Raw genomic sequence first — 27,908 nt, 5'->3', positions numbered from 1 at the left:
TGTCATGTCATTCTATAAATATTTATTGAGGACCTACTAAGTGCCAGCACTCCGTCAGACATGAAGGTGAGAAGGTGCACTCAAAACCACAGTGCCTGCTCTTTAAGTGATTCCAGGTCAGTGGTGGGAGAGGGGTCTCCCTGGAGAGGTTGGTGGGGGGAGGGGCTCTCCCTGGAGAGGTTGGTGGGGGGAGGGCTTCTCCCTGGAGAGGTCAGAGTCAAGTCCAGGCTGAGGGTGCACCTGGTGAAGAGGACTGTGGGGACAGGATCCACCAGAGCCAGGAACAGAAACTTCTTTGTATTTTGAGACTCTCTGGAGATGTGCTACGCATCTGGAATTACAAATGGCAGGTCCCGCTGTGGCCTCTGAGGCCCATCTTTCTTCTTGTCCTCAGACTCTCATGTACTGGACATTGGCACCCAAGTATAGGAAGTTCTAGGGAAGAAAAAAAATAGCGTCCTCTAAGCTGGGCATTGTGATGCACACCTACAGGTCCAGCCTCCCAGGGACTGAGGCAGGAGGACTACGGATTTGAAGAAAGACCTTATTAAGAGAGAGAGAGAAGAGAGAAGGGGAGGATGGAGGAGGGAAGGAAAGACAGACGGATGGACAAAGAATATGAATCCTTTACTCCAAAAAGATACCAGCGGTGAAGAACACAGGTTCTAGTAGAAGCAAGAGTGGGGTCAGTGCTCATTTCCCAACCTATCTGTCATTTCCCAAGCTGAAGCTTCCTGGCAGGCCCTCATAAATGTCCTTTGCAGCACCTAAGTTTCGTCTCCTTGGCAGAGGACATGAATTCATGAGCTCCTAGGTTTCGCTTTCTTGCTGTTCTTAAGTTTCCACTATCTAGAGGGTGAAGCTCCAAGCCAGCTTGGGACTCCTTTCTCGGTGATCCAACATTCTCTCTGGCAGTCCAAAGGCCATTGTTGACCTCAAGATTCTAATGAACATGATAATATATGATAAACCCTACAATCACTTCCCAGGTGGCAGACGGTGAACTAAAAGCTTCTATACTTGGCCCCTGACTTTCATAAAATCTCTAGGATGTTTGAGCTGTACCCTAGGTACAGAGGAAACACTCCTGGGCCAGTTTTGTGAATGGTCACATAGCCTCAGTCTATTGGATCAGATGGATGTGGGCCACAGGCCACAGCATCCCCAATGGGGTCTATACATCTGACAGCCCTTTATCTCATCTTGAACATGCTGCTTACAGAGGGAACTAGGACTCAGGGTGCAGACAGACCCCCGAACAGGTCATCACAACAGTAGTCAGGAAGAGTGAAAGAGCTGTATTGATGGAATTAAACACTGCTCTCATGTCAGATGGGACTGGACCCAACTATCTGTCCCTGGGCAGAAGAAGCTAGATATGAGAAGAACAAGTCCAAGGAGTGATGATGATGATGATGATGATGATGATGATATGTATATATACATACATATATACGTATATATGTAAAACATACAATATATGTATATATAAAACAATATATCAACACTTTAATGTTCATATATAATATATCAATATACTGTATTATGCACACATATACATATATGTATATATAAAATATTTATATAAGAAAAAGAAATTAATCTTGATACTAGAAGGACAGTTGTCAGATATGAGGACATTGAAGAAAACTGTAGTCGCATCCTGGTAGCTGTATCTCCTGAGGGTCAACCTCTGCAGTTAGGTTGCTCTCTTTAAGTCAGAACCTGAGGCCTCAAGGCCTCCTCCCAGACAGACACACTAATAAAAGGTCTACATCACATACTGACCCCAAAATGATTCTATTATCCTTTGCACTGTGGTTTTTACCTCCCTGCTTTGTGAGGATCTTGGGAAGAAATGCCCTAAAAAGGAGATCTGGTCCGCCATGATTTGGGAGGGAGAAAGGTTATCCTGGGAATTATGCTCCCTGTCTCACATTCGTGAACACATTCAAGTCCACAAAGTAGTAACTGCACACCTTGTGAAAGACTGTTCTAGTCTCCTTGGAGTGTTTATCTAGCCGTTTAAATTATATTTACATGTATGTATGTATGTAAGAATATACACACATATGTATGTATCGTGTATGTATGCACATACACACACATATACACACACATACACACACATACACACATACACACATACACATACATATACGCCACACATACACACACCACACACACATATACACACACATACGTACGCATATACATACACATACACACATGCACACACATACACACATACACCACACACACACCACACACATACACACACCACACATACACACACCACACACACATACACACACACCACACATACACACACCACACACACATACACATACACACATACACATACACACACATACACATACACACATACACACACACACATACACACCCACACGAGACCCCTGACCCATCTCGCTCCTGCTAAATAAACTTCTCTTTGAACTGCCTCTGTCTCTTGAATAAATTCAAACGGATCAGAACTGAGAGACCATACAATGGTCTGAGAGCTAATACTGTCTGAAACAGCAAATAAATAAATAGAAATAAAAATTAAGAATATCCCAGGGAAAGAAAAAACAAACCAACCCTAACTCCAGAGTACTGGAGGCGAGTCCAAAGCCCAGCTGTGCTTGTAGGCAGTAATGGCTAGCCTTCAGACAGTTAAAAAAGAGTGTATGAGGTTATAGCACTTCTTTAGAATGGGGTACTCCAAGCTGCATGTGGGGTACAGCTCTTTCACTTAAGAATCAAGAAGCAGACTGAAGAAGTGCTAAAGGGTTTCCTACCATGTGTGAAACCTAGCACAGCATAAAATTAAACAAACAAACCAGACCAGGGAATCTTTAGAACTTACCATGACCTGGTAAGAGCAGGGACATGACCTGTTGGCAAGGCTGGGATTTTCAAAGTGAGCCTTTTAAGGCCCCAGGCTGTGTCAAATACCACCTGCCCAACAGTGCCGAGATCTGTGTGTCTGCGTGTGTAATTGGTGTGTTTATTATGTCGGGCACCCAGGAAGTGGCTGTAAGATTTATCACACATTATCATGTTTATTAGAATTTTGAGATCAAGTATGGGCATTTGGCCATTAAAGTCTGTGGTGGGTCCCTGTGGAAGAATTGAACCTGGCTCAGTTCCCACCCCTTGAGCTAGTGGAGACTCAAGAACATCAAGAAAGCGAAGCCCAGGAGCTCACGATTCTGTGTCCTTTGTCAAGGGGAGACAATTTAGATGGTACAAAGGACATTTATGAGGCTGAGAGGGAGCTGCAGCCTCTGTGTGTGTGTGTAGGTGGGGGTATGGGTGTTGGCGTGTGTGAGTTGAGGTACCCACGGAGCCGAGAGGTGTCAGATCCTCTCGAGCCGAAGGTATATTACAGGCAGCTCTGAACCACCCATTATGGGACCCGGATACAGTCTAAGGTCCTCTAAAGGAGCAACACTTGCATTCAGCCACAAAATCATCTCCTGGCATATTTCAATTCCAGGTACACTCTGTCCTCATGCAGTCTCACGGCTGCAGGACTGAATTGGGACCATCCTCTGAGTAGTAGCTTCCAGACTTGACAGACTGCCCAGCTCCCACCCCTCCCACCTCCAGAGCCCCAACCGAACCCACTGACCTTGTGGATCTGGAAGTCGAGGTCGTGGAGCTTAATACGCCTTGGTAGAGGGAGGGGGAAGCCCTTGGCCAGCTCATCTGTGGGTTGACAACATCATTGAGGAGATGTGTTGATGACTGATAACAATAGACAGATTTTTACCAAAGACTCAGCGCTCTACAGGTGCTTGATGGAGTGAGTGTGTTCCCACTCAGTGATTACCTAAGACTGTGAGGTACATGTTATCACTGTTCCCATTTTACAGATATGGAAACTGAGGCAGAGAGTGGCCAAGTAACTTGTCCTAGTTTCCAAAGCCAGAAAATGGCAGATTTGAACCCTAAATGGCCGAGAGGGTGCCTAAGCACTAACTGCACGTGGTCTGATGGAGGAAGAGGCAGGTATGGAGTAACCTAAGAGCATGATGAGGACCAGCGGCTGGCTCTCTGGCCCTACCATCTGCTTCCTGTTGTAGCCTGCTGATCGCATGTCACAAAACTGGGCTTGGGAAAATGTATATTCAAGGTGGTTGCCTTGTCTTACTATGACCTAATCCTGGTGGGAATTTCCAAAAGTCTCTCCTTCCCCATAAGGAGTTTACTGTGCATCAAAGACTCGTCGCAATCCCAAATCCCTGGAAGAACATGAGGTTGCTTTCAACATTCCATCCCGCAGTGGCCATTGAGCCCTGAGGAGTGATGGCCCAGGCTCACTCAGCTCTCAGGAGACCCTGGTTTCCAACTCTGGTGCAAACACTCTCTCCCCAGAAGTGGGATCAACTCCAGACCTGGAAAGGCCTAGAGCCATTCTTACCGTTGACATCAGGGTAGAGGCTGTTGAGAAGGTAGTAGTTGAGGAATGCCTGGAACAGGTTCACCTGGGGGAGGAGAGAAGCGGGGCGGGTGACCACGCAGCCATTTTGTGCCCCAGTAAGCAGTTTACATCAGCCCAGGTGGTAACGGAGTTGACTACAAGTCTTTACTCTTCTAATCCCAGCACTCAGGAGGCAGAGGCAGGTGGATCTCTGAGTTCAAGCCCAGCCTGGTCTACACAGTGAGTTCCAGGACAGCCAAGGCTACACAGTGAGACCTGATCACCAAACAAAACCAAACCAAACCAAACCAAACAAAACAAAACCAACTACTAACCTTAATCTAATGAGAGGTAACTTAAAGATTTTTTTCCCCAGAAAAATTAAATTAGAGGAGATGCTGGGGTTTTCTACCAGTGAAAAGCACCTGTCTATTAATAAACTCATCACGGACTGAATTAGACCTGGGAGATGGGGAGAGGCTGTTGATGGACAGACCTGAGAACCTGGATCCAGCTCTACCTGAAATGCCCACCCTTAGGTTTCTTGTGTGTGTGTGCATGTTTGCATAGATAAATACATGTGTGTAGGTATATGTACACCTGTGTATGTACTTACATGCATGCGTGTGTGTGTGTGTGTGTGTGTGTGTGTGTGTGTGTTTGCATGATGAAGGACAGAAGTCAGCCTTAGATGTCATGTCTCAGGAGCCATCCACCTTATTTTCTGAGGCAGGGCCTCTCATTGATACCTGGGACTGACTAGGCTAGGCTTGGCCGACTAGAGGGCTCCAGGGGTCCACCTGATCTTCCCTACCACTGGGATTACCGAGCTTGGCTTTTTACGTGTGTGTTGGGGATTTGAACTCAGGTCCTCATACATGGTAAACACTTTGCCCACTGAGCTATCTCTTAAGCCTCACCTTTTGTTTTTAGGTGTGAGACCCTGTGAACCTCACCTCTTTGCTCAAGACAGTCTGAGGGGGGGATTTCTTTTCATTGCAGTTAAAGTAATTCTGCCCAATAGCCCACCTTATATTGGGACATAATTACCCCTCCACCCCGTCTTGCATTCCTGAGAGGTTCTACAGGGGCTCTGAGCAGAGATCTGCTCATCTCTATTCCTATTCCTATTCTAGACACCATGGCAACTGCTTCAGAAACATCCTCATTAACCGACATCTTAATCATGTCATAACCAAGGACGGTAACTCACATTGAACATGCCGACTTTGGATTCGATCAGTCTCACTTGCGCCCTGTAATAAAGCAGGATCCCAGGGGTGAGCATCCCAGCAGAGAGAGGCTAAGTGGGGTCCCCGGAGTGGAGGAGGGGATCAGAGGGGCAGGAGAAGAAAGATACAGCAGTGTTGGGAAGATGAGTGAGGACTGAGGAAGTGTAACCCAATACATTGAGATCTGAGATTCATAGATTAAGAAAAGGCACCGTTAGCCATTCAGATACTTGAAACTTGTGGGGCAGGACAGCAAAAAGAACTAAGACAACCAGAGTACACACTATATTTCCTTCCCAAGTGGCAAGCCCTCAACATGGAAAGGTGTGTCATATCCCACCCATACACCAGTCACAGAGTCTAGATACAGCGTGGCTGGGAGCCCATGCACAAGCCCTCCCTCCTGCTTGAAGTCCATCCCTGAAGTCCATTACTTCTCTGGATGCAGCATCCCGGTGACCTTGCTGTTGTCAAAAGTTAATGAGACGAATACATTCGTGACCTGGAAGAGGTAGGGGAAAGAAACAGGCTTTAATGATGGTGGTTCTGATGCTGTGGACGAGGGTGCAGAACTGTAGCCTAGAAAATTCACCCACTGGACTGCAGCTTCCCATGGCATTCAGCGCTTTGATCGGTAAGTGACTGAACTCGGACAGGATCAGGGTTACTTGAAATCGCTGATGGTCACAGCAGATAAGCTTTGAACCGTGTACCATGAGAAGACCTAATATTTGCAGCCTTACTCAGCTCTCAGGCTACCCCAGGACCCAGCTCGACTCTAGTAATGACGATAATGAATCCTATTTTTATCTAAAAACAATTTGATATCTCAGTAACACTCTGAAAGACTGATACACTCCCTTTGAGGAACTGTCCTTCAGAAGTTTGGCCTTGTTGAGTTTGAAGCCTAAAACAAGACAGAAAATTCTTCATCCAGTGCACAGAGCCTCTGAAATCTGTGTTCATTAGCCGGGGCCATTAAGAAAGAAAAACACTTTTAGTATTTAATTTAGAAGGAATTTAGTTCAGGGGAATGATTATGTGGTTGAAGGGACCTTAAAAAGCCAGATAATCATTTTTCCTCAGTTCCCTAGCACACCCCCCCCCCAAAAAAAAAAGCATAGGAGGTAACTCAGGACTTAGCGAAAAGTAGGAGTCCAGCTAGTATCCTGACAATGTTGCCATTGGCTGATAAAGCTGGAGGTCAGAATGTAAGGGAGCTTGGGAGATGTAGTCTTCAAGATCAGTTACATTGTTGCGGCAACAGGACAAAAACTCTCCCACAACAGCCCCGACTTAGAGGAAGACAGGCACATTAAATAAAACCTTCAAATAGCTACACAAATACCTGGGCAATAAACACCCCGGAGAGAGTTAATAGAGTGCCACAAACTTAAAAATGCATGCAAAGGGTGGGGCTGGAGACGTGGCTCAGCGGTTAAGAGCACTGACCGCTCTTCCAGAGGTCCTGCGTTCAATTCCCAGCAACCACACGACGGCTCACGACCGTCTGTGACAGGATTCTATGCATGTCTGAGGACCCTGCAGTGTACTCGTATAAATAAAAATAAACGAATATTTTAAAAAGTGCAAATGGTAAGGCAGATCGGCGGCAGTGGTAAGAGGAGTCCAGAAAGCCCTCTCTGGGGTTTCAATGTATTGATTAAGAGCTGTAGAGAGTGAAAAGAAAAACCTTCATGAAGAGGAACAGCCTTTGCGAAGGCTCTGAGTCTTACCACGCCAAGCCGGAAGACAGATTCGCGGGCGGAGCTGGGCAGGATCACAAAGCCTTCAATCTCCATCTGTGGGGCCAAGGACAGATTCCCAGGACTGACATTCAGAAGTGGGGCAGAGACCACTGTTCCAAGAAGCTCCAAGTTCATGTCGGGGTACTTTCTGGTTATCTGGGGGTAGAATATGAAGATCGATCATGTTAGAAAAAGGAAATAGGGCTAGTCACACAGCCTAACCAGTGCTTCTCAACCTGTGGGTCGCGACCCCCTCGCCAACCCTCTATCTCCAAAAATGTTTCCATTGCAATTCATAACGGCAGCAAACTTACAGTTATGAAATAGCGACAAAAATATTTTACGATTGGGGGTCATCACTATAGCATGAGGAACTGTACTGCAGGGTTGCAGCATTAAGGAGATCCAGAGGCTGGGGAGATGGTGCAGGATAGCGCAGCAGTTAAGGGTAATGGTTATTCTTCCAGAGATCCTGAGTTCAATTCCCAGCAACCACATGGTGGCTCACAACTATCTATAATGTGCCTTTTTCTGGCATATAGGTTTAGCATTCATATACATTAAATAAATAAATAAATAAATATTCGAATAAGAACAACAAAAAGGAGATCTGTTGCTCTAGAGGGAAAACATAAAGGGGACACTTTTTGGGGCTGGTTGCATTTCCCACAAAGCAATGTTGCACCCATGCTTTGCTAACGGCAGAGGAATAGCTCCCGTGCAGACACCCCACGCCCACCTTCCCCAGCCAGTAGGGAGGGGGACCCATAGCATCTGTGCTAGTTCTCAGAAACCGGACCTAACCAGCTCTCAACACTGCAAGGGGGCTCGGTATTTTATTTAATTATGGTCACTATAGAATTCAACTTGGGACAAGACGGGGGAGGGTGCAGTTGGTGGAAGACTATACTCCCATGAGCCTTTGGTTCTATAACCACAGGATCCATCTGTTACTGTCAGGGGACTTTGGGAGCTGGAGGAGGTGGGCTCTATGTCTGTGAGAAAGCAGCAGGTGGTCCCTTTGCCGAGTGAGGGCAAGAAGGAGGTAGGGCAGTTGGGAGTCAGGGGGTGACAAGCCTGAATGTGATCAAGGATGCCTCAGAACTAGCTGGGACAACTCTGTGACTCTGAGGAGGCACATGCCCTGGCAGTACAGGACTCGACCATTCAAGTCCTTCTTGAAAATTTAATCTGTTTTGAAATGTATTTATTCTATTGTGTGTCTACGAGTCTTTTTGCTTGCATGTAAGTATGCACCCCACATGCATGCCTGAGGCCCACAGAGGTCAGAAGAGGGCATGGGATCCCCTGGAATGGAGCAGTGGAGATGTGTGAGCCACCAAGTGGGTGCTGGGAACTGGACCCAGCCTCCTGTTTAGAACAACAGGTGCTCTTTTCCGCAGAGCTATCGCTCTAGCCCAAGCTTTTACATTCTTTCTCATCATTTTAATTCCTCTCTGCACAGCACTGTAGCCTTCCACAAGGCACAGTTAGAAGAGCTGAGGGAGGAAAGGTATCTGGAAGCCCAACTGAGGTAACATACGCAGGGTCTAGTGGTGGCAGAACCAACGCTGGTGTCACCACAGGCTGGAAACAACCCACGTATCCTCTCGGGACTGTACCCGCACAAGGGCAGGCTGCCTCATTGTGACCACGAAGGGTGAGGAAGTTCACCTATCTTACAGTACGGAGAGTTTTCCACAGACAGGAAGGAGGGTGGGTGCGGAGCATGCATGCCTGCCCAAAGGAACCAGGAGGAGGGATGCTCATAGCCTGGTGTAGAGACTGTAGAAGAGGAGGCAGGGTGCAGGGTGTGGAGTGTGGGGGAGGGGACTGGAGAGACCGCTCCATGGTTAAGAGCTTATTTGGTTCCTACAGAAGATCTGGGTTCGATTCCTAACTTGTGTGTGGAGCCTCCCAATCTCTGGAATCTGACACTGTTGGGAAACCGGGGAGTCCTTCCATGCAAAGTGGGTGTCAGGGGAAAGCGGGGGCCAGGAGACTTTCCCTCCATCACCTTTTCTATCTTAGGAATTGTGAGATATGAGAATTCCTTTTCCGTTCAGAAAAAAACATCAGCACTGGCTGTACTGGTATATATCTGTAGTTCTAAGCTTCTGGGACACTGAGACAAGAGATTGCAAGTTCAAGACCAGCCTGGTTTACATAGGAGACCCTGTATTAGGAAACTGAGGGCTGAACTGTAACTCAGGAGGAGAGAACTTTTGGAGCATATGGGCACCCTGGGGTCCTACCCCCTGCGCCTCAAATGCTGTAAGAGCCCCTTAAAGCAAGCCAAGCATGCCTGGCTTCTGGTAAACCCTCTCTGGATGTTAGGTGATATTAACTAGGGTGACCTTCCCAGCATTTCTTGGGTTTCTTAACACCAAAACTAGGGAAACCCAAGGAAGACTGACCGGGGAAGCTCAGGCCCATGCTGCAAGCTCTGAAGGAGCCCCCAAGTCTGCAGTTTCCAGGACTTCCCTGGAGCCTCCTCACCAGCCTCTGACTCTGGGTCAAGCAGAGAGGGTCCCACAGGTTCTAGAGAGAAACTTTAGGAAACTGGTGGACTCAAGTTGTATCCATGGAGGGCAGAAGGGGCTTTACCAGAGGAGTGAAGGGGCGGAAGGCCTTGGTGTTCAGCCGGATGTTGGAGTCAGGCGGTAACTGCAGCAAGAAGACACGGGGCATTTAGGGAGGTTTTCATTAGAGCTCTGAGGAGAACTGTGGAGATGGACGAGTTAGTCACTTCTCATTGCTGTAAGAAAACACCCAACAAAAGCAACTTGAAGAAAGGTTATTTTAGCTCTCAGTTCAAAAGCACAGTCCATCATGGTGGGGGTTTGAGGCAGCTGCTCATCCTGCATCAACAGTCAGGAAGCAGAGAGTGGCGCTGGTGGTCAGCCCACTCTCTCTATTCAGCCAGAACCTCAGTCTAGAGAATGGTGTCCCCCACAGGTGGCCGGACTTCCACCGCAGTTAACCTAATCTGGGAAATCCCACACAGAGCTTTGTCTCCTTCGTGATTCTAGATCCTGTCAGGTTGACAAGCTGTATGAACCATAACAGTTGGGGAAGGTCAAGAAGGAAGAAGGTCAAGCTTCTTCCTATGGGTCTAGTTGCCTTGGCTACCATGAGGCCTCTGTCTTATACAGCGAGTGAATCTCCTGGGGATGGGGGTGTAGCTGTGAACCTATGGGCATCTTTCAGAGTTCTCCCATTTGAGACAGGCTTCCAGCTTGTCCATGTGACTTTGGGCTGGGCTTTTTGTCCTTACCTTCAGGGACCCATCGCATGGAGCACCATGTGAAGCAGGTGAGAGACACGAAAGGCCCGTGGTGGAATGGAGTGAATCCACCTCCAGGACGACGTTGCCCACCTGTGCCAGGGGGATCACTCTGTGTCCCCACCACCGTGACATTGTTTACAGACCTCAACTCTTAAGAGGAGCTATTAAAAAAATAACTTTTTGAACCCTAGAAAACCTAAAAGAACCGAGGGCATCATCAGGTGTGGTTTACTGTGAAAGGCACTCTCCTGTCTGCAAATTCCACTGGCAACAGGTACCTCAAGGTATGCGTGAAGAAGACATGTTTCTTTCTTTCATTCTAAATCACTAAATTAGGTACCCTTTTCACTTTGGCTTCAGGGAAGCTCCCAGACAGATCTGTAATTTTAAAAAAAAGTTACAAATCTAGTGTCTTCATAATTGTCTTTACTTTTTCTGTATTTCCTTTCTCCGTCATGTGACTTTGCCTCATCCATTCATTTTTAGTGAATATTTATTACACACACACACACACACACACACACACACACACACGGGTGTTTTGTCTGTGTGTCCATTTGGATACCAGAGGAATGCATTTGGGTCCACGAGACTATGGTTATAGATGGTTGTGAGCCACCAGGTGGTTGCTGGGAATTGAACTCAGGACCTCTGGAAGAGCAGCCAGTGTTCTTAACCACTGAGCCATCTTTCCAGCCCCCATTAAATTATTTTTTAATAGACACACAGGAGTTCAGAACAAGAGAAAAATACAAGCCAGACCAGGCCTAGACTGAAAGGTCAGAGATGCACAGACAAAACCTTAGATGGTTATTTGGGAGAAAGAACTTTGAAAAGCCTTGGGTTTTCTGGTGACCCAAGAAACAAGTAGAAATTATACTAATATATTTTTTCTGATCTTGATATTTGCTGAGCTATAACTCACTCTTCTCCTAGTGGAAGCAAAACAGAGTGGATGGGAGGATGAGCCATGCTGCCCTGGGGAGCACAGCGAAGCCCACATTCTCACCATGTCATCTGTGATGGTAAAGTTCAGGTACCCGGCCTGGTGGTAAACCCGGGTGGCTATGTTGAAGGCCTGATCTGAGATGGCAAAGTAGACCATTTGTTTACTGTCCTCAGGTAGGCTCATGGTCGGGGTGGGGGTAGTGACTGGGGAGCGGTGATTCCGATTAAAAATTTCACCCTGGAGAGAGAAATGGGGAGAGTCGAACTGTTTAGTCTATCCCATGGCTAGCCATTCAGCTCAGGGGTTTCCTACCTGGTTGATGAGGGGCACGGACTTGGAAACACTATCCTTAACTGCCCCTCTAATGATGAACTCTTTTGGGAAACTTTGTGTCTCTTTCTGTGTAAGGAAGCACTTGCTTTGTGGAAACAACAGGGTGTGCGTTGGCCAGCCTGTCTGCCCCACTCAGTTCCGATACCCTCCCCCATCAGGGGGGACAGGGTGCTGGAGGCAGTGTGGGGGAGGGCAAGTGGGAGTTTTAAGGCCGACGGTGATATAGAGACCCTCTGTGTGACCCCTACTGCAGGGAACACTACCTGCCACTCCATAACTCTGGGCCTGGTGAACAAGAGCCACCAAAATGAGGATAGACCTGAAGTTAGGGAGCAGGTGACCCAATGGATACCGGCCTGTGTCCTGTGGCTAACTCCCACCCCTGCATACTCACCTTAAACATCACATCCAGCGTCTGGGCCTTTGCTTGGGGAGCCGCCACCAAACTGTAGTCAATGCCCAGGATAGTGTCGATATCCGCTGTGACTGTGAGAGCAGGAACAGAGTGAGGGGCAGAAGTGGGGCCAGGTGTGGCCCATGTAAAGAAGGGTATGTCTATGGTGCTTCTCTAAAGAGCCTCCACTTGGGGGCTGGAGAGATGGTCAGAGGACCAGAGTTCAATTCCCAGCACCCAGGTCAGGTTGCTCATAACCACCTGTAACCAGTTCCAGGGGATCTGACACCTCTAGCCTTTCAGAGCATCTGAATTCGTGTACACAGGCACACACACACACACACACACACACACACACACACACACACACACTCACACAAATATACACAATTTAAAATAATAAAAATAAATCTTATAAAAGACCCTCTGCCCACACATCCCAGCTCTCCAACAACGGGACAAGGTAGAATTCTCCACTCCCACGGTGGATAAGCACTGGTGGGGTGTGAGGCTCAGCCTCATGCATAAGCAGTTTCTAGAGTTGGGCAGTCACAGCCAGCCAGAGGGACACACACAAAAGACCTTCAGGCTAAGCAAAAAGACCAGGAAGTCCAGATAGTCCCCCACGGGCCTAGTGGGAAGATCCCTTCTACAGTCCTGGTTGAGTGAATGTTCCATGTACAGTCAGATGTGCCAGCCTCAGCCTCAGTTGAAGGTGTGTTAACAAGTGCCACCCAGGGGCCCAGGATCCTCACTATAGACTACTCAGACTCTTTGTCAAGTGCAAACTTCCTATGTGCACCGGGAACTTGGACTGGAAACATTGCTCCTCTGATGTACTCTTGGGTGTAGGCAAGGAGCAAATGCAGGACACTCCCAGCTGCCTTGTGGTCATTGCAAAAAGAAAAAAATTAGTAAATTTTTGTCTATGGTAGTTTGAGTAGGAAGGGCCGCCATAGGATCATGTATTTGAATGTTTAGTCATAGGAGAGTGGCACTATTTGAAAGGATTAGAAGGATTAGGAGGTGCGGCCCTGTTGGAGGGGGTGTAACCTTGTTGGAGGAGGTGTGGCCTGGTTGGAGGGGGTGTGGCCTTGTTGGAAGAGGTGTGGCCTTGTTGGAGGATGTGTGGCCTGGTTGGAGGAGGTGTGTCACTGGGGGTGGGGTGAGTGGAATTTGAGGTTTAAAAAACCCATGTCACTCCCAGGCTCTCTCTCTCTCTCTCTGTTTACTGATCAGGATGTAGCTCTCAGATGCTCCAGGACCTGCCTATGAACCACCATACTCCCTGACCCTCCAAAACTGTAAGCAGGCCCCCAATTAAATGCTTTCTTTCTGCAGAGTTGCCTTGATCTTGGTGTCTCTTTGTGGCAGTGGAACAGTGACTGGCACGATGTTCATCAACTGGGGCTAATAAATACCCGAGGACGCCCTCAGTGGAACACTACACAACTGTTAAAATCATGCAGCTGCCTCAGGTGTTCTGGAAACCTTTTGACAGGACACAATCGTGAACAGCCAAGCTTGTGACATCATTCATAGATCTACGCCCTAAGGCTTGCAGCCACAGATCCCAGGATATTCACTGCAGTCCAGCCCAGGACACTCTGTAACAATAACTACCCAATGGGCCTTCAACAGCACCATGGAGGTGGATGGAAGGAAGAGTGTGTGCTGACAGCTTACATCATCAGTAAGGAGAGTGCATGAACACCCTGGGGCAGCAGTGTGGACCAGCCTCCTGCTTTAAAGGTAGACTTGGAAGGTCTCTGGCATCTGGGAGAGTCTCAGAAGACAGCGAGATTCCACTGATGTATAACAGGGCAGAGCTGACACCTGCTGAGGACTGTGACTGAAGGGGACCTTTTTGATCTGGAGGCTGGCTTTGTTTATAGCTTCAGTATTTCTCTCCATCAGTAGTAATAGTGGGATTTGTTTTCGGGACAATCTCATGTAGCCCAGGCTGGCCTATAGTTCACTATGTACTGAAGGCTAACCTTGAGAATTCCTGGTCCTCCTGATTCTACCTCCCTAGTGCTGGGATTATAGGAGTGAGACACCATGCATAGCAATAAAAAGTCACTTGCTGACACTCCTTAACCCGAGGCCCAGGCTGGCTCAGGTGACTGTGTGTGGGACCTGGAACATTCATTCAACCAGGGTTGTGGAGGAGAGTACATACAGCCCAGTCCAGGGCATGCTTGGTGTCTCTCTCTGTCTCTCTGTCTGTCTCTCTCTGTGTGTGTCTCTCTGTCTCTTTCTGTCTCTGTCTGTCTCTGTCTCTCTGTCTCTCTTTCCCTCTCCTTCTCTCTCCCTCTCTCTCTTACTCCCTCTCCTTATCTCTCTCTGTCTCTGTCTCTCTCTCCTCCTCCCCCTCTCTCTTTCCCTCTCTGTCTCTCTCCTCTCTGTCTCTCTCTGTCTCTGTCTCTCTCTGTCTCTCTGTCTCTGTCTCTCTCTCTGTGTCTGTCTCTCTCTCCTTTTCCCTCTCCTTCTCTCTCCCTCTCTTTCTCCCCCTCCCCTTTTCCCCCACCCCTTCTCCCCCTCCCTCCCTTTCTCTCTCTCTCTGTCTCTCTCTCCTTCTCCCTCTCCCTCTCTCTCTCCCTCTCTCTCTCTGTCTCTCTTTCCCCCTCCCCTTCTCCCCCTCCCTTCCTCTCCCTCCCTCTCTCTCCATATACTGACACAGAAGTCTCACCCAGTCATTCAGATTCAGAGATCCAAATAATGCCTGCACTGCATCTATGGAGAAGTAAGTCTTCACAATTAGGCATGCGCACACATACTTGGGTGCAAGACAACACACAGCCATGAGCTTATATGTTGTTATGCTTTGACGTGCAAAGAAATGATCTGGAACCACCTGCCCAAGGTCAAGGGTACCTCACGGTAGAAAAGCTGGGGAGAAAAAGGGATTTAAATTGCTGCTTCTTACTCTTTTGTCTCTGACTATTTGACAGGGTTCAAATATCGGCTTACGAAAAATGAAGAGAAATAGAGACTCACCCCCCCCCAGGGGTGTGTGATGCCCTACCTCCCCCCGGGGGTGCATGGGTGCCCTACCTGGCAGAGTTTGGAGATAAGGCTGCAGATCAGAGGTCACAGACTTCTGGATCATCTCACAAATCTGAGAGGAAAAAGAAGGGAAGGGCTGTGAGTCCGCACCTTTGGAAGCTCATGGTGACATTGGCTCTGTGTTCAACTACCTGCAAGTATCCTTAAGTGCTTAGCATACGCCAGGCACAGACAAAGCACAAAAATCGTATCAACCCCGACATGGTCCGAGGAGACTGTTCAGAGCAAGTCCAAGGCTGGCAGTCTAAGAAAAGAAAAGCACTGGTGGGAGCTGGTTTGTGAACGGCCACCACCACAGGCTTCTTAGGGGAGGAAGCGGCAGGAGCTCTGAGCCGAACAGCTGACCTGTTCTAAGTAGGCAGAGGGGGCCTGCAGTCGTCCCCTGCTGGCTGTCGCTCGGTCATGACAGCTGCTGCAGCTCCTGCGAACTGAGTACTCCTAGGAAATACTCAGTAGTCACGTCTTTGAACCACTTACAGACAATTTATAGCCACCAGTGGAGCCGTGAGCTTCTTAAGAGCGGGAAATATATGTTTCCAAGCTTGTTTGATGTCCTGGCTGCTGTAATAACTTGAGTTATTTATTATATAAGCCAATGAAATATGACTGAGAGAACAACCAAAAGTAAATACTCTGAAAGGCAACATGCTAACTATGTGGCTCCCTCCGGACTACAGAGAAGCCAGGAGGAGGAAAAGGGTCCTAAATATAGAGGTAGGGGTCAGTGGGTGGCTCAAGGGGGTAAAGAAACTTGGGACCAATCCTGACACCCCAAGTTTGATACCTAGGACCCACAGAGTGGAAGGACAGAATGACCCCTGCAAATGAGCCTCTGGCCTTTATAGGACACCATGGCACACGTGTCTCCCTCCCACAATCAATCAATCAATCAATCAATCAATCAATCAATGTGAACACTGGTCATCAGCATGGAACAGACTGCAAGTGACTTCTTCAACCTCAGCCAGTTGAAGAAGTGGGGTTTGCAGCAAGATGATTTCACAGGTGAAAAGGGCAAGTCCTGTGTCCACCAGGAGCCCATCTCCGTAAAGCGCCACATCTGTGCCGACTTACATTTGCTGACATCTCAGTCATACATAAAATCTCTTTGTTTATGTGTGCGCAGGAGTTTTCTTCCAAACAGCATTTCTCTGCTTTCTATTGTGGGTATTGTATGTTGTATGTATGTGTGCACATGCCTGCAGGTACACATCCCCGTGCATGCAGAAGCCAGAGGTCTACTTTAAGGATCTTCTTCTATCTCGCTCCACCTTTGTTTGTTTGTTTTTTGAGCCACAGTCTCTCTCTGAACCTGGAGCTCACACTTCAGCTAGACTGGATGGCCAGCAAGCCCCCCAAGACCTGCCTGTCTGTAACCCCATAGCATTTGGCTACCGATCACCATGCCACTGGCTTTCATGAGGCTGGACATCCAAGCTCAAGCCCTCAGGCGTGTACAGTAAGTTCTTTCTCCGCTGAGCTATCTTTGCACTGCTCTCCTCCATTTTGACCGATTCTTGCTATGCGTACCTCAGGCTGGCCTCAAACTTGAAATCTCCCTGCCTCAATATTCGGGTGCTGGGATTGTAGGTGTGTGCCACCATGCTCAGCCCTAAAGCTCTTTCTGATGTGTGGGTCACCACCGACTGCAGCGTACCCACCTGTGCAGTGAAAGAGCGTGACACAGAAGCTTTGCCCTGGAGCTATGGTCGGTCTGAGGTGGCTTCTCAGAAGAGGATAGACACATCTAACGCAGGCTTCAGGCCAAGCGGTTCTAAAATGCTGTCAGTCAGGGGGTAGGCAGTGGGGAAGGCCATGAGGGCGGGGCAGTCAAGGGTAATAGCTGAGATTCTCTTTGCAGCTGGGAGTGAAGTCATCTGTGAGGTGCCACAGAGCAAAAGGAAGGGGTGATAGTCTGGGACATGGGGGAATACAGCTGGGACGCTCAGAGAGGCTCTCAGCCCCACCTAGGGTTGTTCCTTCGTTGGAAAGACAATAAACATCCCATCAAACCCCCAAAATCCTGAGACTGAGTGCTCTATTCTTTCAGAGACCTAAATAGTTATGGAGGGGAAACATAGCATCCTTGGTCCCAGATGCTTAACAGCGCCTTCTGGAGGCATGGAAGCATGATGTCTAAGGGGGCTGCAAGGAGGAGAAAGTCCTCTGCATTTAAATCCTCACCAGTACCCACCGCTCTGCGACCTCCGCGTCTCTGTGTTCTGCTTGTTCGAAAGACCAGAGGTCAAGCGCTTCTTTTTTTTTTTTCCTTCGGAGCTGGGGACTGAACCCAGGGCCTTTACCGCTGAGCTAAATCCCCAACCCCCGCCAAGCGCTTCTTACATGTTAACATGTCTTCCAGAGTATGCCTTCCTATCCCCGAAGGTTTGGAAAGTGCAATTCTACCCTAAGCAGGGAAGAAGAGCAAGTCCTGCAGCAGCCACAGATGAGAGCTTACAGGAAGGAGATGTCTGAAAACTCAGAGAGAGAGAGAGAGAGAGAGAGAGAGAGAGAGAGAGAGAGAGAGAGAGAGCGCGAGCGCAGGGGCCAAGCTAGATCTTCAACCATTCCAAGGCACTCAGCTCTTCAAAGGCTTTTGCCCCAAGGGGCCCCACTGCTAGGAAGGTTCCCACCCTGCTCTAACCAGACAGCACACCGGCTAACTTGTAACACTTCTCTGAGTCTCTCCAGTCTCCCTTTCAAAGTCTGAGGTCGAGTCCAGTTTGGTGGTGATGTTTATAAACCCAGGAAGATCTCAAGCTTGAGGCCAACCTGGTCTATATAGTAGGAATCTGTCTCAAAACATCAAAATGATGATGATGATGATGATGATGATGATGATGATGATGATGACGACAACAACAACAACAGACCAAGATTATGCAAAAATAAAAATTAAAAACTTAGCTCATTATTCTGGGCCAAAGCACAGCAAAACAATAATTATTCCACTGTATTTTGTGATAATTACTGCAATGCATATCACTATATTATCACTAATTATTACTAGGAGCGGCAGCATGGCAACATGTCATGGGAGGCTGTAAGGTTCACCTAGACCCCAGGATCACGTGTGTGGAAGTAAGTTCTGATGTTCCTGCTTCAACCACTAGAGGGCGGGCAAAGCCAGACGTGCGTGTCTCTGTGTGTTTGTATGTCTCTCCGTGTGTGTGTGTGTGTGTGTGTGTGTGTGTGTGTGTGTGTGTGTGTGTACAGACTCACTCCTCCTTCGTTTTCTGCTTTCCCACAGAGTCAGATTTGCAGACAGAGCTCCAGCATTCAGCATTTCACAACTGAAGGGTGAAGGTAGGTTTATAGAAACTGAACATTTACATGGAATAAAAAGTCTTTGTTCTGGTCGAAGCTTACAAAACGTGGAGATAGGGGCTGGAGAGATGGCTCAGAGGTTAAGAGGAATGGCTGCTCTTTCCAGGGGTCCTGAGTTCAACTCTCTGCAACCACGTGGTGGCCCCCAACCAGCTATAACATGATCAGACACCCTCTTCTGCGTGCAGTATCCATTCAGACAGAGCGCTTGTATGCATAAAACAAATAAATGCTATACAGAACCTGGAGATATATTGGTTTTTACACAGGGAAACGCGACACAATGTCACTGCCCTCTGCAGCCAGGACAGAGGCTCGTGATTTTGCCCAGTTCCCACCAGCCAGGTTCCTGCCAGGTCCTTGGAGGCACCTGGGCAGTGACTTCTCTTTGGATTTGAGGATGAAGTATGGTGCAGACATGGTAGGCAAGGCCAGAAGGGGAGGGATGGGGTCTCTGCCCCTCTACACCCCGTTTCACTTTGGCCAGGCGCCTGGCTGTTTTCTGCCTATCTGGGTGGAGCTGGATGGAATCTAGAGCCGTGAATGCTGCCCAGCTCCACCGTATGCTGGCTCTATGGCCTAGCAAGTGTTTCTTCCTCTCTGAGCTGTGATCGAATATGTGTCTATGGACCCTGACAGCCTGTCCAGAGGCCTGTGGGGAGATCCACTGGCCCCCTCTGGCTTCTCTTACCTTACTCTCCAATACTTTCTGGAGCTTGGACTCAATCTGGTTGTGGAAGAGATTCAGCAGCCACCTGTGCAGGGGACACAGCACACAGTCAGCTGTCTGCCACTGGGTACAGGGACAGTGGGGATGGAGAAAGCCAGATGGAGTGAGGCTCAGCAGGGCAACGGCACACACTGCTCCTGCAGATGGACCCAGGTTTGGTTCCCAGCACCCACATCAGGTGGCTCAACAGTGTCCTGGCACCCTGCCACAGTCAGTATGGCTAGTTCCAGTCTTCTGCCAGATCTGCTAAGATGAGGGTTTGGGGGTTGGAACTAGAGGCCTGTTTTCTAGCAAGGGAACTGAGACGGGGAGGCAGAGTGAATTGACCAGGGCCTTGAACTTAAGCCACAAGTCCCTCCAGCACCCAAAGCTTCCTCCCCTGACAAGGACCCCTAAGTCTGTTGACTTGTTAAAATGGCACCTCTGCTCTCCTGCCTTGAGTCTTCACCCGTCTGCCCCAGCAGGGTCCTCAAAGGATGGTCTTGTGTCCATGGAGCATGCTTCCTAGTTCTGGACACTTACCAGAGCCCACCAAGAACAATACCCAGGGAGTCCCGGGAGAGACTCACCCCACATTTCCTGATACGTGCAATTCCAAATCACGAATGCGGTTGCTGCATCCAGAGGCGGTGACTGTGGGCCGTCCTGAGGGATCCACACCCAGGAGGAGGTCCACTGAAATAGTGACACCTTTGACATCCAGGTCAAAGGAGCCGTGAAGTTTCCTGGAGGAGGTCAGAGGCCCAGTTATTCATAGCGGCTAGGATCTGAAACCACTGAGGCATAGAAAAGAAGCCAGATTCTTACTCAGAAGAAGTAGATGCAAGCAATGATTTACAAATTAATCCCAAATTAAAAAAAAGATCGAATCGTACATAAAACAGATGTAATCACAGAGAAAGGAGCAAGCAGAACGCCTTGGGGATTGACAGGGGTACTTCTAGAAAGATCTGGACTCTTCAAAGTCAGGAAGGAAGTGGCTGGTAACACTGCACACTGGAGAACAAAATTTCATAATATACGCAGTGAAAAGAACCATTTCCCAAGACAGTGCAAGCAACTTCTTAATATATGAGCAGATATAGGGGCTCATTCTTTAATCTGCACAATGAATGAATTAATAAGGGAGAAAGAAACAAGAAGGAACCCAAGCCCCGAACTTAATAGGAACGTTTCTAATAGGAAACGTTGTGGGAAATGAACTTAATGCCGATTTCCACCCACAGGGGTTGAGAAGACTTTTAAAGATGGAGCTAAATAGACACCGTAGGCACAGTGGCCCCCAGAGGACCCTGGAGAACTTTCTGGAACAACTCAGCACAGCTATCCAAGTTCTAGAACACACTATCAGGCCCAGACACCAGATTCCCAACTCTTTCTCCCTGATGATGTCTGTGGGGTGTAGCCCACTGAAGCATCATGGGTAACAGCAAAACAAAACAAAATGAAAAGCAAAAAAAAAAAAAAAAAAAAAACCAAAAAAAAACAAAAAAACAAAACAAAACAAAAAAAACAAAAACAAAAACCCAAAGAAAGACAAGGAGCAGTCTGGGCCAGCCTGGAGAGACTACGGAGGTTAAGCGTGTGTACTGCTCTTGTAGAGGACCCAAGTCCAGTTCCCAGCAGCCACGTCAGAGGACTGCCAAGCGTCTGTAAGTCCAGATCTAGACGAGTTGCCTGTGACCACCACAGTAATGAATACCTTCCCACCCACTCACTATACGCTCACTACCCCTCCCCATCATTCAAGATAAAATCAACCTAAAAAAAAATAGATAGCTTGAATATGTTTTGGGCATTCATGTCCCAGGCAGCTTTTTTAAGTAACAAGGCAAAATATGGTTTACTTGAGGCAGACTCTATCCAAGGACTAAAATCCAACCTGCAGAGTGATGTGGATGAACTTCAAAGCCTAGGTGACAGGAACAGGCATGTGGTGTGGTGGGATCAAGTTCATAGCAGAGGTCCAGGCAGGAGGGGCTGTGCAGGGTGGGGTTTGGGGGACAGAGTGGGGAAGTGGGGAGTAGTTATGACTGTTCTTTAGGGTGTCAGGAATGATTGGGAACTGCATAGAGGCCATAATTCCACAACCCTGTGTCTGTGCTTGAAAGCCACTAATGTACATGTGTCAAGTGATCAGTATTTTCCTCTGAGAGGTTCAAGAAAAAAAATAAAAAGGCTCCGGTTGGTGGTAGAACAAGCCTTCAGTCTCAGCACTCGGGAGGCAGAGGCAGGTGGATCTCCGAGTTTGAGGTCAGTCTGGTCTGCAAAGTGAGTTCCAGAAGAGCCAGGGCTACACAGAGAAACCCCGCCTCAGAAAAACAAAACCAGATAAACAATTGATAAATTTAAAAAAAGCAATTTTAAAGGATAACAGAACAGGACTTCATATGCTCGTGGCGAAAGATGGTGAGCTGCAGATTGAGACAAAGGCTGGGGGAAGAGGTGTGGTCCAATGCCCCTGGGAAAATGGAGGGGGCATACCGTTGCCACACACACATGTGCTTTCAACAGACACAGGATGTGGGTTACACAGGCCACTTACAAACGCTTCCTGACCACACTGAAACGACGGGGAAAGAGGCAAAACTAATTTTTGGAGATTAATATTTACTTATGTGCATGTGTGTTTGGGTGCGCGAGGAAGCCAGAAGAGGGCATCGAATCCCCTGGAGCTGGAGTTGCAGTGAGCTGTGAGCTCCCTGACAGGAAACCAGGAGCAGAACTCAGGTCCTCTTCGAGAGCAGCCAGTGCTCTTAACTGCTGAGCTCTCTCTCCAGCCGCCCATGTAAGTGTAGTAATGGATATGCCATTTCAGTGTGTAAACTTCAGCGGCCCGTGTAAGAATCATTAAGATTTGTGCCTCCTCCATTTTTACACCAGCTCTGTAAACCTGGCCGTTTCAGCCTTTTGGTGGGGGCTCTGCTCATGCCAGGCACTTTGCAAAGACACACAGGAAACTGCCACGTACACTGCAGGTCTCAGGAGTAGACGTGACCATATCACCAGGCTGAGACTGGCCAGCTCTTCCGCCCGGGACTGGATTGTGTCCCCAAGTTCACATGTTAAAGCCACGCCCCTATACCTCTTGGTAGTGACTCCGCCTGGAGACAGCCTCTTTGGAGAGATTAGCAGAGGCAAGGAGAGCAGGTCCTCATAGGATGGTGGTTCTCAACTTTCCTAATGCTGTGACCCTTTAATAAGGTTCCTCAGCCATAAAATTATTTTTGTTGCTACTTCTTAATTGTAATTTTGCTATTTTATTATGAATCGTGATGTACAGTCTGTGTTTCCCGATGGTCTTAGGTGACCCTTATGAAAGCGCCATTTACTCCCCCAAAGGGGTCGAAACCCACAGGTTGAGAACCACAGGCATAGGAGGTCAAGATGAGAGATCAAGAGAGACCAGAGCTGTCCAGAGCCCACATGGGAACCTGGCAAGTACAAGCCATGTGCAAGCTGAGGAGAGAGGCCTGCCTCCTTGACCTTCACCTTCTGACTTCTACAGCCCTTGACTCAGCCATGTGTGTTTCTTCATGGGGCTACCTCATCCAGGGACTGGACTGCTGAAGACCCCCTGAATAGCCCTTGATGCAGGGCAGAGGAAGGAGGGTGAGTAGGCTGAGCTAGGGTGGCTGATGATGTCTCTCACAGTTCAGCATTCCTGCTCCGTGGGCTCCAACTGTCCCTAAGCTTACAGCTCCTGTTCAGGGCCTCTCTCTGAGGGAGAGCGCAGAAGGCCTCTTCCCAAGAGCAGCTCTAGATCATGGGAGGCCTTGGCCTTAGGATCTAGATCTGTGTGTAGGAAACAAACCGGGAACAGGCCATGTGTTCTCGGTTAGTTCACTCAGAACCCTCGGGGAAGCAGGTCTGTCCCCTTCAAAGATGTGGAATCTAGAAGAAAAAGAGACTTGGGACTTGGACTCGCGTCTCCACTGTGGCCTGGGTTACCCCTGTCTGTCCATCATGCGGTCTTTCTGATGACCCAGGAAGAAGGAACAAAGGTCAAAGTCATGGGCCCAAGGGTGGATGGAACTTAACTTACACGAAGGATCTGCGCACTTTCCATTTGCCCCGGACGCTGATCGAAGAGTCAGAGATGGAGAGACTCAGGCCTCGGCCTGGGAGCGGCTTCAGGGACGAGCCACGCAGCTGACAGCTCTGGATCTCCAGGCTGCAGGGAGATAGGAGGGAGACATCAGGCCCGGCGTAGTTGCCCCAGGTACCACCCTTCCTCCTTCACTGCCTTGTCTGGTACAGCGCCCGGCTCCTTGACTTTCAGAGTTCTTCGTAAGCCTTGGACAACCCTCCTTACGTCCCTGGGGCCCTGCAGCAGGCTGGTGCTGGGCTTGCCCCATTTTCACAACACGGGGAGTAGACTCTGAGAAATGGGTTCGGTGGCTTGCAGGATCACAGAATTGGGCCCTGTGATCCTCGGTGGCCTGTAACAGTATCCTGGGGCCCATACATACACTGTGTCAGATGGCTAATCCTTCCTACAGCCCTGTGCTTCTCATGCCGAGGAAAGGGGCCAGATTTAAGATAACCTGAGATAGCCCTCAGAGGAGATTAGGAGGGGCCAGGGCTGCCCATGGGAAACCATAGGTGCCAGCCTTGAAGACTCAGCTTAGGTGGCTCCCCTCCTCTGAGAAATCTCCCCGACTGCTCCACAAAAGGCAATATTAGTGTTCAGGACACTTCATTCTAAGTTCTAAGCCTGTCTTTCCCTTCTGGGTCACTCGAAGCTTCCAGATCCTGAATTAGCCCTCTAAGGGAGAGAGCAGCATCAGCTCCATCATATAGACAAAGAAAAGGACTCTGGCCACAGGCTCAGGAGGCATTAACACAGCCGTGTGTTGAACGCAGGGACCCAACTCCTTCCAAGAAAGCCCCTCTGAACCACCCAATGCCTGACCCAAGAGGTTTCCAGGACCCACTCCCCAGGCTTTGTCCCCTCTCCAATCACCTATGAAACTCGTACTGCCCACGGCCCACAGCCTTGATCTTGAAGTCCCCGCTGAAGTCAGGCAGTGTGATCTTGTACAGCTCTCTCTGCAGACTCAACAGCCCCTCCTTGGCCGCTGCAGACAAGGAAAAGTTGGGATCAGCCTGGCCACCAGGCCTCCTGCCCTGTGCTCTAAATTCTTCAGTTGCTCCCACCGTAGTCACAGCACAGGCTGCCGAGCCCAATCGATTGTGCCAGGCAGCACGGAAGTCAGCAGGTATGTGTCGTGCTAGGCTGTCAGGGCGTGGGCCCATCTTATAGATAAGGTCAGAGAGGCCTTTACCAACAGCACAACCAGAAAAGTTGTACTGAGTGCCTGGGGTGTGGCCCTCTTTTTTGTCCTCCCTAGAGCTAGGTCTGTGTAGAAAACACACTGGGAGGATTTCAGGGCTAGAATCCTGACTGTGAAAATTTGCTAACCAAGTGGCTTTGAACAAGTCCCCAGGTATATTGGCTGGTTTTGTGTGTCAACTTGACACAAGCTGGAGTTAGCACAGAGAAAGGAACCTCCCTTGAGCGAATGCCTCCAGCTGTAAGGCATTTTCTCAACTAATGATCAAGGGAGAGGGCCCAGCCCATGGTGGGTGGTGCCATCCCTGGGCTGGTGGTCCCGGGTTCTATAAGAGAGCAAGCTGAGCAAGCCAGGGGAAGCAAGCCAGTAAGTAACATCCCTCCATGGCCTCTGCATCAGCTCCTGCTTCCTGACCTGCTTGAGTTCCAGTCCTGACTTCCTTTGGTGATGAACAGCAATGTAGAAGTGTAAGCTGAATAAACCCTTTCCTCCCCAACTTGCTTCTTGGTCACGATGTTTGTGCAGGAATTGAAACCCTGACTGTGACACCAGGCATCACTTTCTCTATCCACCAAGAAACAATAACCCCTTCCTCATGGGCATAGTGGAGCCTGGAGCCCGACCTGTCAAACCAGCGGCCACAGTCACTCGAGGCTCGTGGCTGGCATGGAGCAGGTGTTCAGGAAATGCCCCGAATAACACAGGAGGTTAACGTTACTAAAAGTGTGGAAAGAACCAAACACCCAACTTCAGAGCGTCGGGTGCACACTTGGAATGTGTGCCTAGGGGCAGAAGACAAATGCTCCTGACTCGGGGTTCCCAAACAAATGTAGTTGGTGGCCCCACTCTGTGTTCTGACAGGGCTCTGCCCACGAGTCTGCCCCCAGCCGGGCAGTGCACACAGGTCACTATCGACATTCGTTTTCACCCTTTTCAATGAGACCTCTTCTTTAGGATGTCTCTGGCAGGTTCTCTCTGATGGAACGCCACCCTTTGTCCCTGGCTCGTTCTTACTGGTTCCACTTGGCCTCCCCCTGGAAGCCATCCCTGATTTTCCCTTCTGTTCATAGCCTGTTTCAGATCCCACCATCCTTACTCAACTGAAGGAGCATTAGGACCTCCATTAGTTAAGGCAATGGAGGCTCTACTGAAGTGATCGGTGTGGGCTGTACAAACATCCCAGCTCCCTCATCCCTTGGCCACAACAATTCTGTCACTCTCAGTACCTTGTCAAATACCTTTCCTCAGTCTGTAAAGTTGGATCAAGCCTGGTGGTGCAGAAATGTAACCGAGGCTACTTAGGAGGCCGAGGCAGGAGAATCCTAAGTTCAAGGCCTGCCTGACCTATAGAGTGAGTTCAAAGCTAGCCTGGGTAACTCAGTGAGTTGCTGTCCAAAGTTCGAAAATGAGAAGGCGCAGCTGCGGCCACAGCTCTGTGGTGGAGTAGCTGCTTAGCATGTGCGAGGCCCTGGGTTCAATTCCTGGTACGGCAAGACATGAGAATTTAAAGGAGAAAGGAAGAAACAAAGAATGAAAGCAAAAAAAAAAAAAAAAAAAAAAGCAGTCGGGGAGTAGCAGAGAAAGGCAGCGCTTAGGAGCGCTCAGCTTGAAGGTGCTGATCAATAAGTTTTAATGTTTCGTGAGTCACATGACTGCCATTCAGACGCGAGGCCGCATCTCAAGCCTTGCTTGGTCTCTCCCAGTCTCTAATTGCCTCCACTTATGATTTGTGGTTTTAGGTCACGTTTTCAAATTCCACTCTTCCAAAAAGGATCGGTCCCAGGCGGTTTATCAAGCTCTCTCGGCTGGGCTGTCTGCCCTCTCTTCCCAGCCTATCTGCCCACTGCTGACTGCTTTTTTCTGTTACCTCCTGCTTCAGCGTTGGAACCAAAACCTTCCTCCCGGTCCCAAAAAGACAAGCTATGAGCTGAGGTCACACATGTGTTGAGTGACCAGTCAGAATCGCAGCTGATGCCACATATCCATATAGCAGGCTCCCTATCAGAGGAGGGACAATGCCCTCCACATCCAGGCTGTGCCTGGTGTTGCACCTCCTAGGCCAGCCTACAGTACGGCTGCTTACCGTACTCCAGGCCCTTGTCGGTGATCCTGACCACCATGGCGGGGTTGACACCCTGAGTCCTTGGTATAGACAGGAGCAGTAGCCCCAGCAATGTAGGAAGCAGAGGCCCAGTCGCAGACTTCATCCTGGATGCTCCGTGGGTGAGTGAGGACTGTGACAATGTGGGCTGGCTCTGGTGCCCTTAACTAGCCAAAGCCTAGGGCCAGGGGGCGGTTCTTGAGGGAGGGCGGTCTCCTGGAAGCGGGAAAGAGAGGCCCACAGACTGGAACCTGTTTGCTTGCGACACCACTGGGGTCATTGTTGTTACCGCTGCTCAGGTTAGGAGGGTAGGCCTGGTTCCAAGGGGATAAGCCACGCCCATTTTCCCCTGCATGGAGGTGGGGGGAACCCCACACTCCTTGGAGGTTCTGCCTTGCCTCAGCCAATCTCTTGACTCTGGGCTAGGAAGGAAGACAGGAAACTGAGGTGCACTCAGGGTCACAGCCCAGCCCATGAAAGCAGGAAGGAAAAGTAGGTTTGGCTTCTCCTGCTCTCCGTTCTTTTAGCTGTTTATTTAAATAGGCACTTCTCCCAATCTTGTTATGGGATAACTGTCTGGACAGCAGCTTGGCAAATCTTTCCAGCACCACGCCAAACCAAACACCTCCCACAAAGCTCTCAAAACAGCCTCGTGCCCCATGACCTCAGCAATAGTCCTTCTGGAACTTGCTGTGCACAACAGTCCATGTTCTAATGTGTCAGCTGCCCCGCTGTGTGATCCAGGCAGAGGAGTGAGCACCAGCTAAGGAGTCAGGGAAGGGGACTGACTGGTTGCGCCTTTCCGAGCGAGATTGCAATGGTGCCCTTCCTCTGAGAGCTGGGCATGGCAGTGCCATTCTTCCGTTCCCTCCTTCTCTTTCACCCTTTGTGAGGATCACATGTCCTCCCTGTTTCCCTGCATTCTAGAAAATTCTTCCGTTTCTTTGGTTTTGGAGATGAGGGACGGGGGGGGGGGGGACCTCTTCCCATGTAGCTCAGGTTGGTCT

The 27,908-nt window shown here is 49.1% G+C and overlaps 1 protein-coding gene across 3 annotated transcripts; it reads right to left on the bottom strand.

Annotated features, from left to right (window-relative positions):
* Window positions 1-27,028, bottom strand: Lbp (lipopolysaccharide binding protein). 3 transcript variants are annotated; one of them, NM_017208.2, is given in 15 exon segments: window positions 1-435; window positions 3,641-3,717; window positions 4,433-4,496; window positions 5,646-5,688; window positions 6,099-6,166; window positions 7,401-7,568; window positions 10,020-10,079; window positions 11,711-11,887; window positions 12,378-12,469; window positions 15,435-15,498; window positions 19,465-19,528; window positions 20,073-20,228; window positions 23,549-23,677; window positions 24,470-24,584; window positions 26,884-27,028. In NM_017208.2, coding segments are annotated over 15 exon segments (1,446 nt in total). In that variant the 5' UTR covers window positions 27,008-27,028; the 3' UTR covers window positions 1-390.
* Between the last annotated feature and the right edge of the window lie 880 nt (window positions 27,029-27,908).

This window comes from Rattus norvegicus, chromosome 3, assembly GCF_021556685.1.
Source record: "Rattus norvegicus strain SHRSP/BbbUtx chromosome 3, alternate assembly SHRSP_T2T, whole genome shotgun sequence".
Lineage (NCBI taxonomy): Eukaryota > Metazoa > Chordata > Mammalia > Rodentia > Muridae > Rattus > Rattus norvegicus.
The sequence above is the reverse complement of the archived record's forward strand: the minus strand, read 5'-3'. Positions and strand labels throughout refer to the sequence as shown.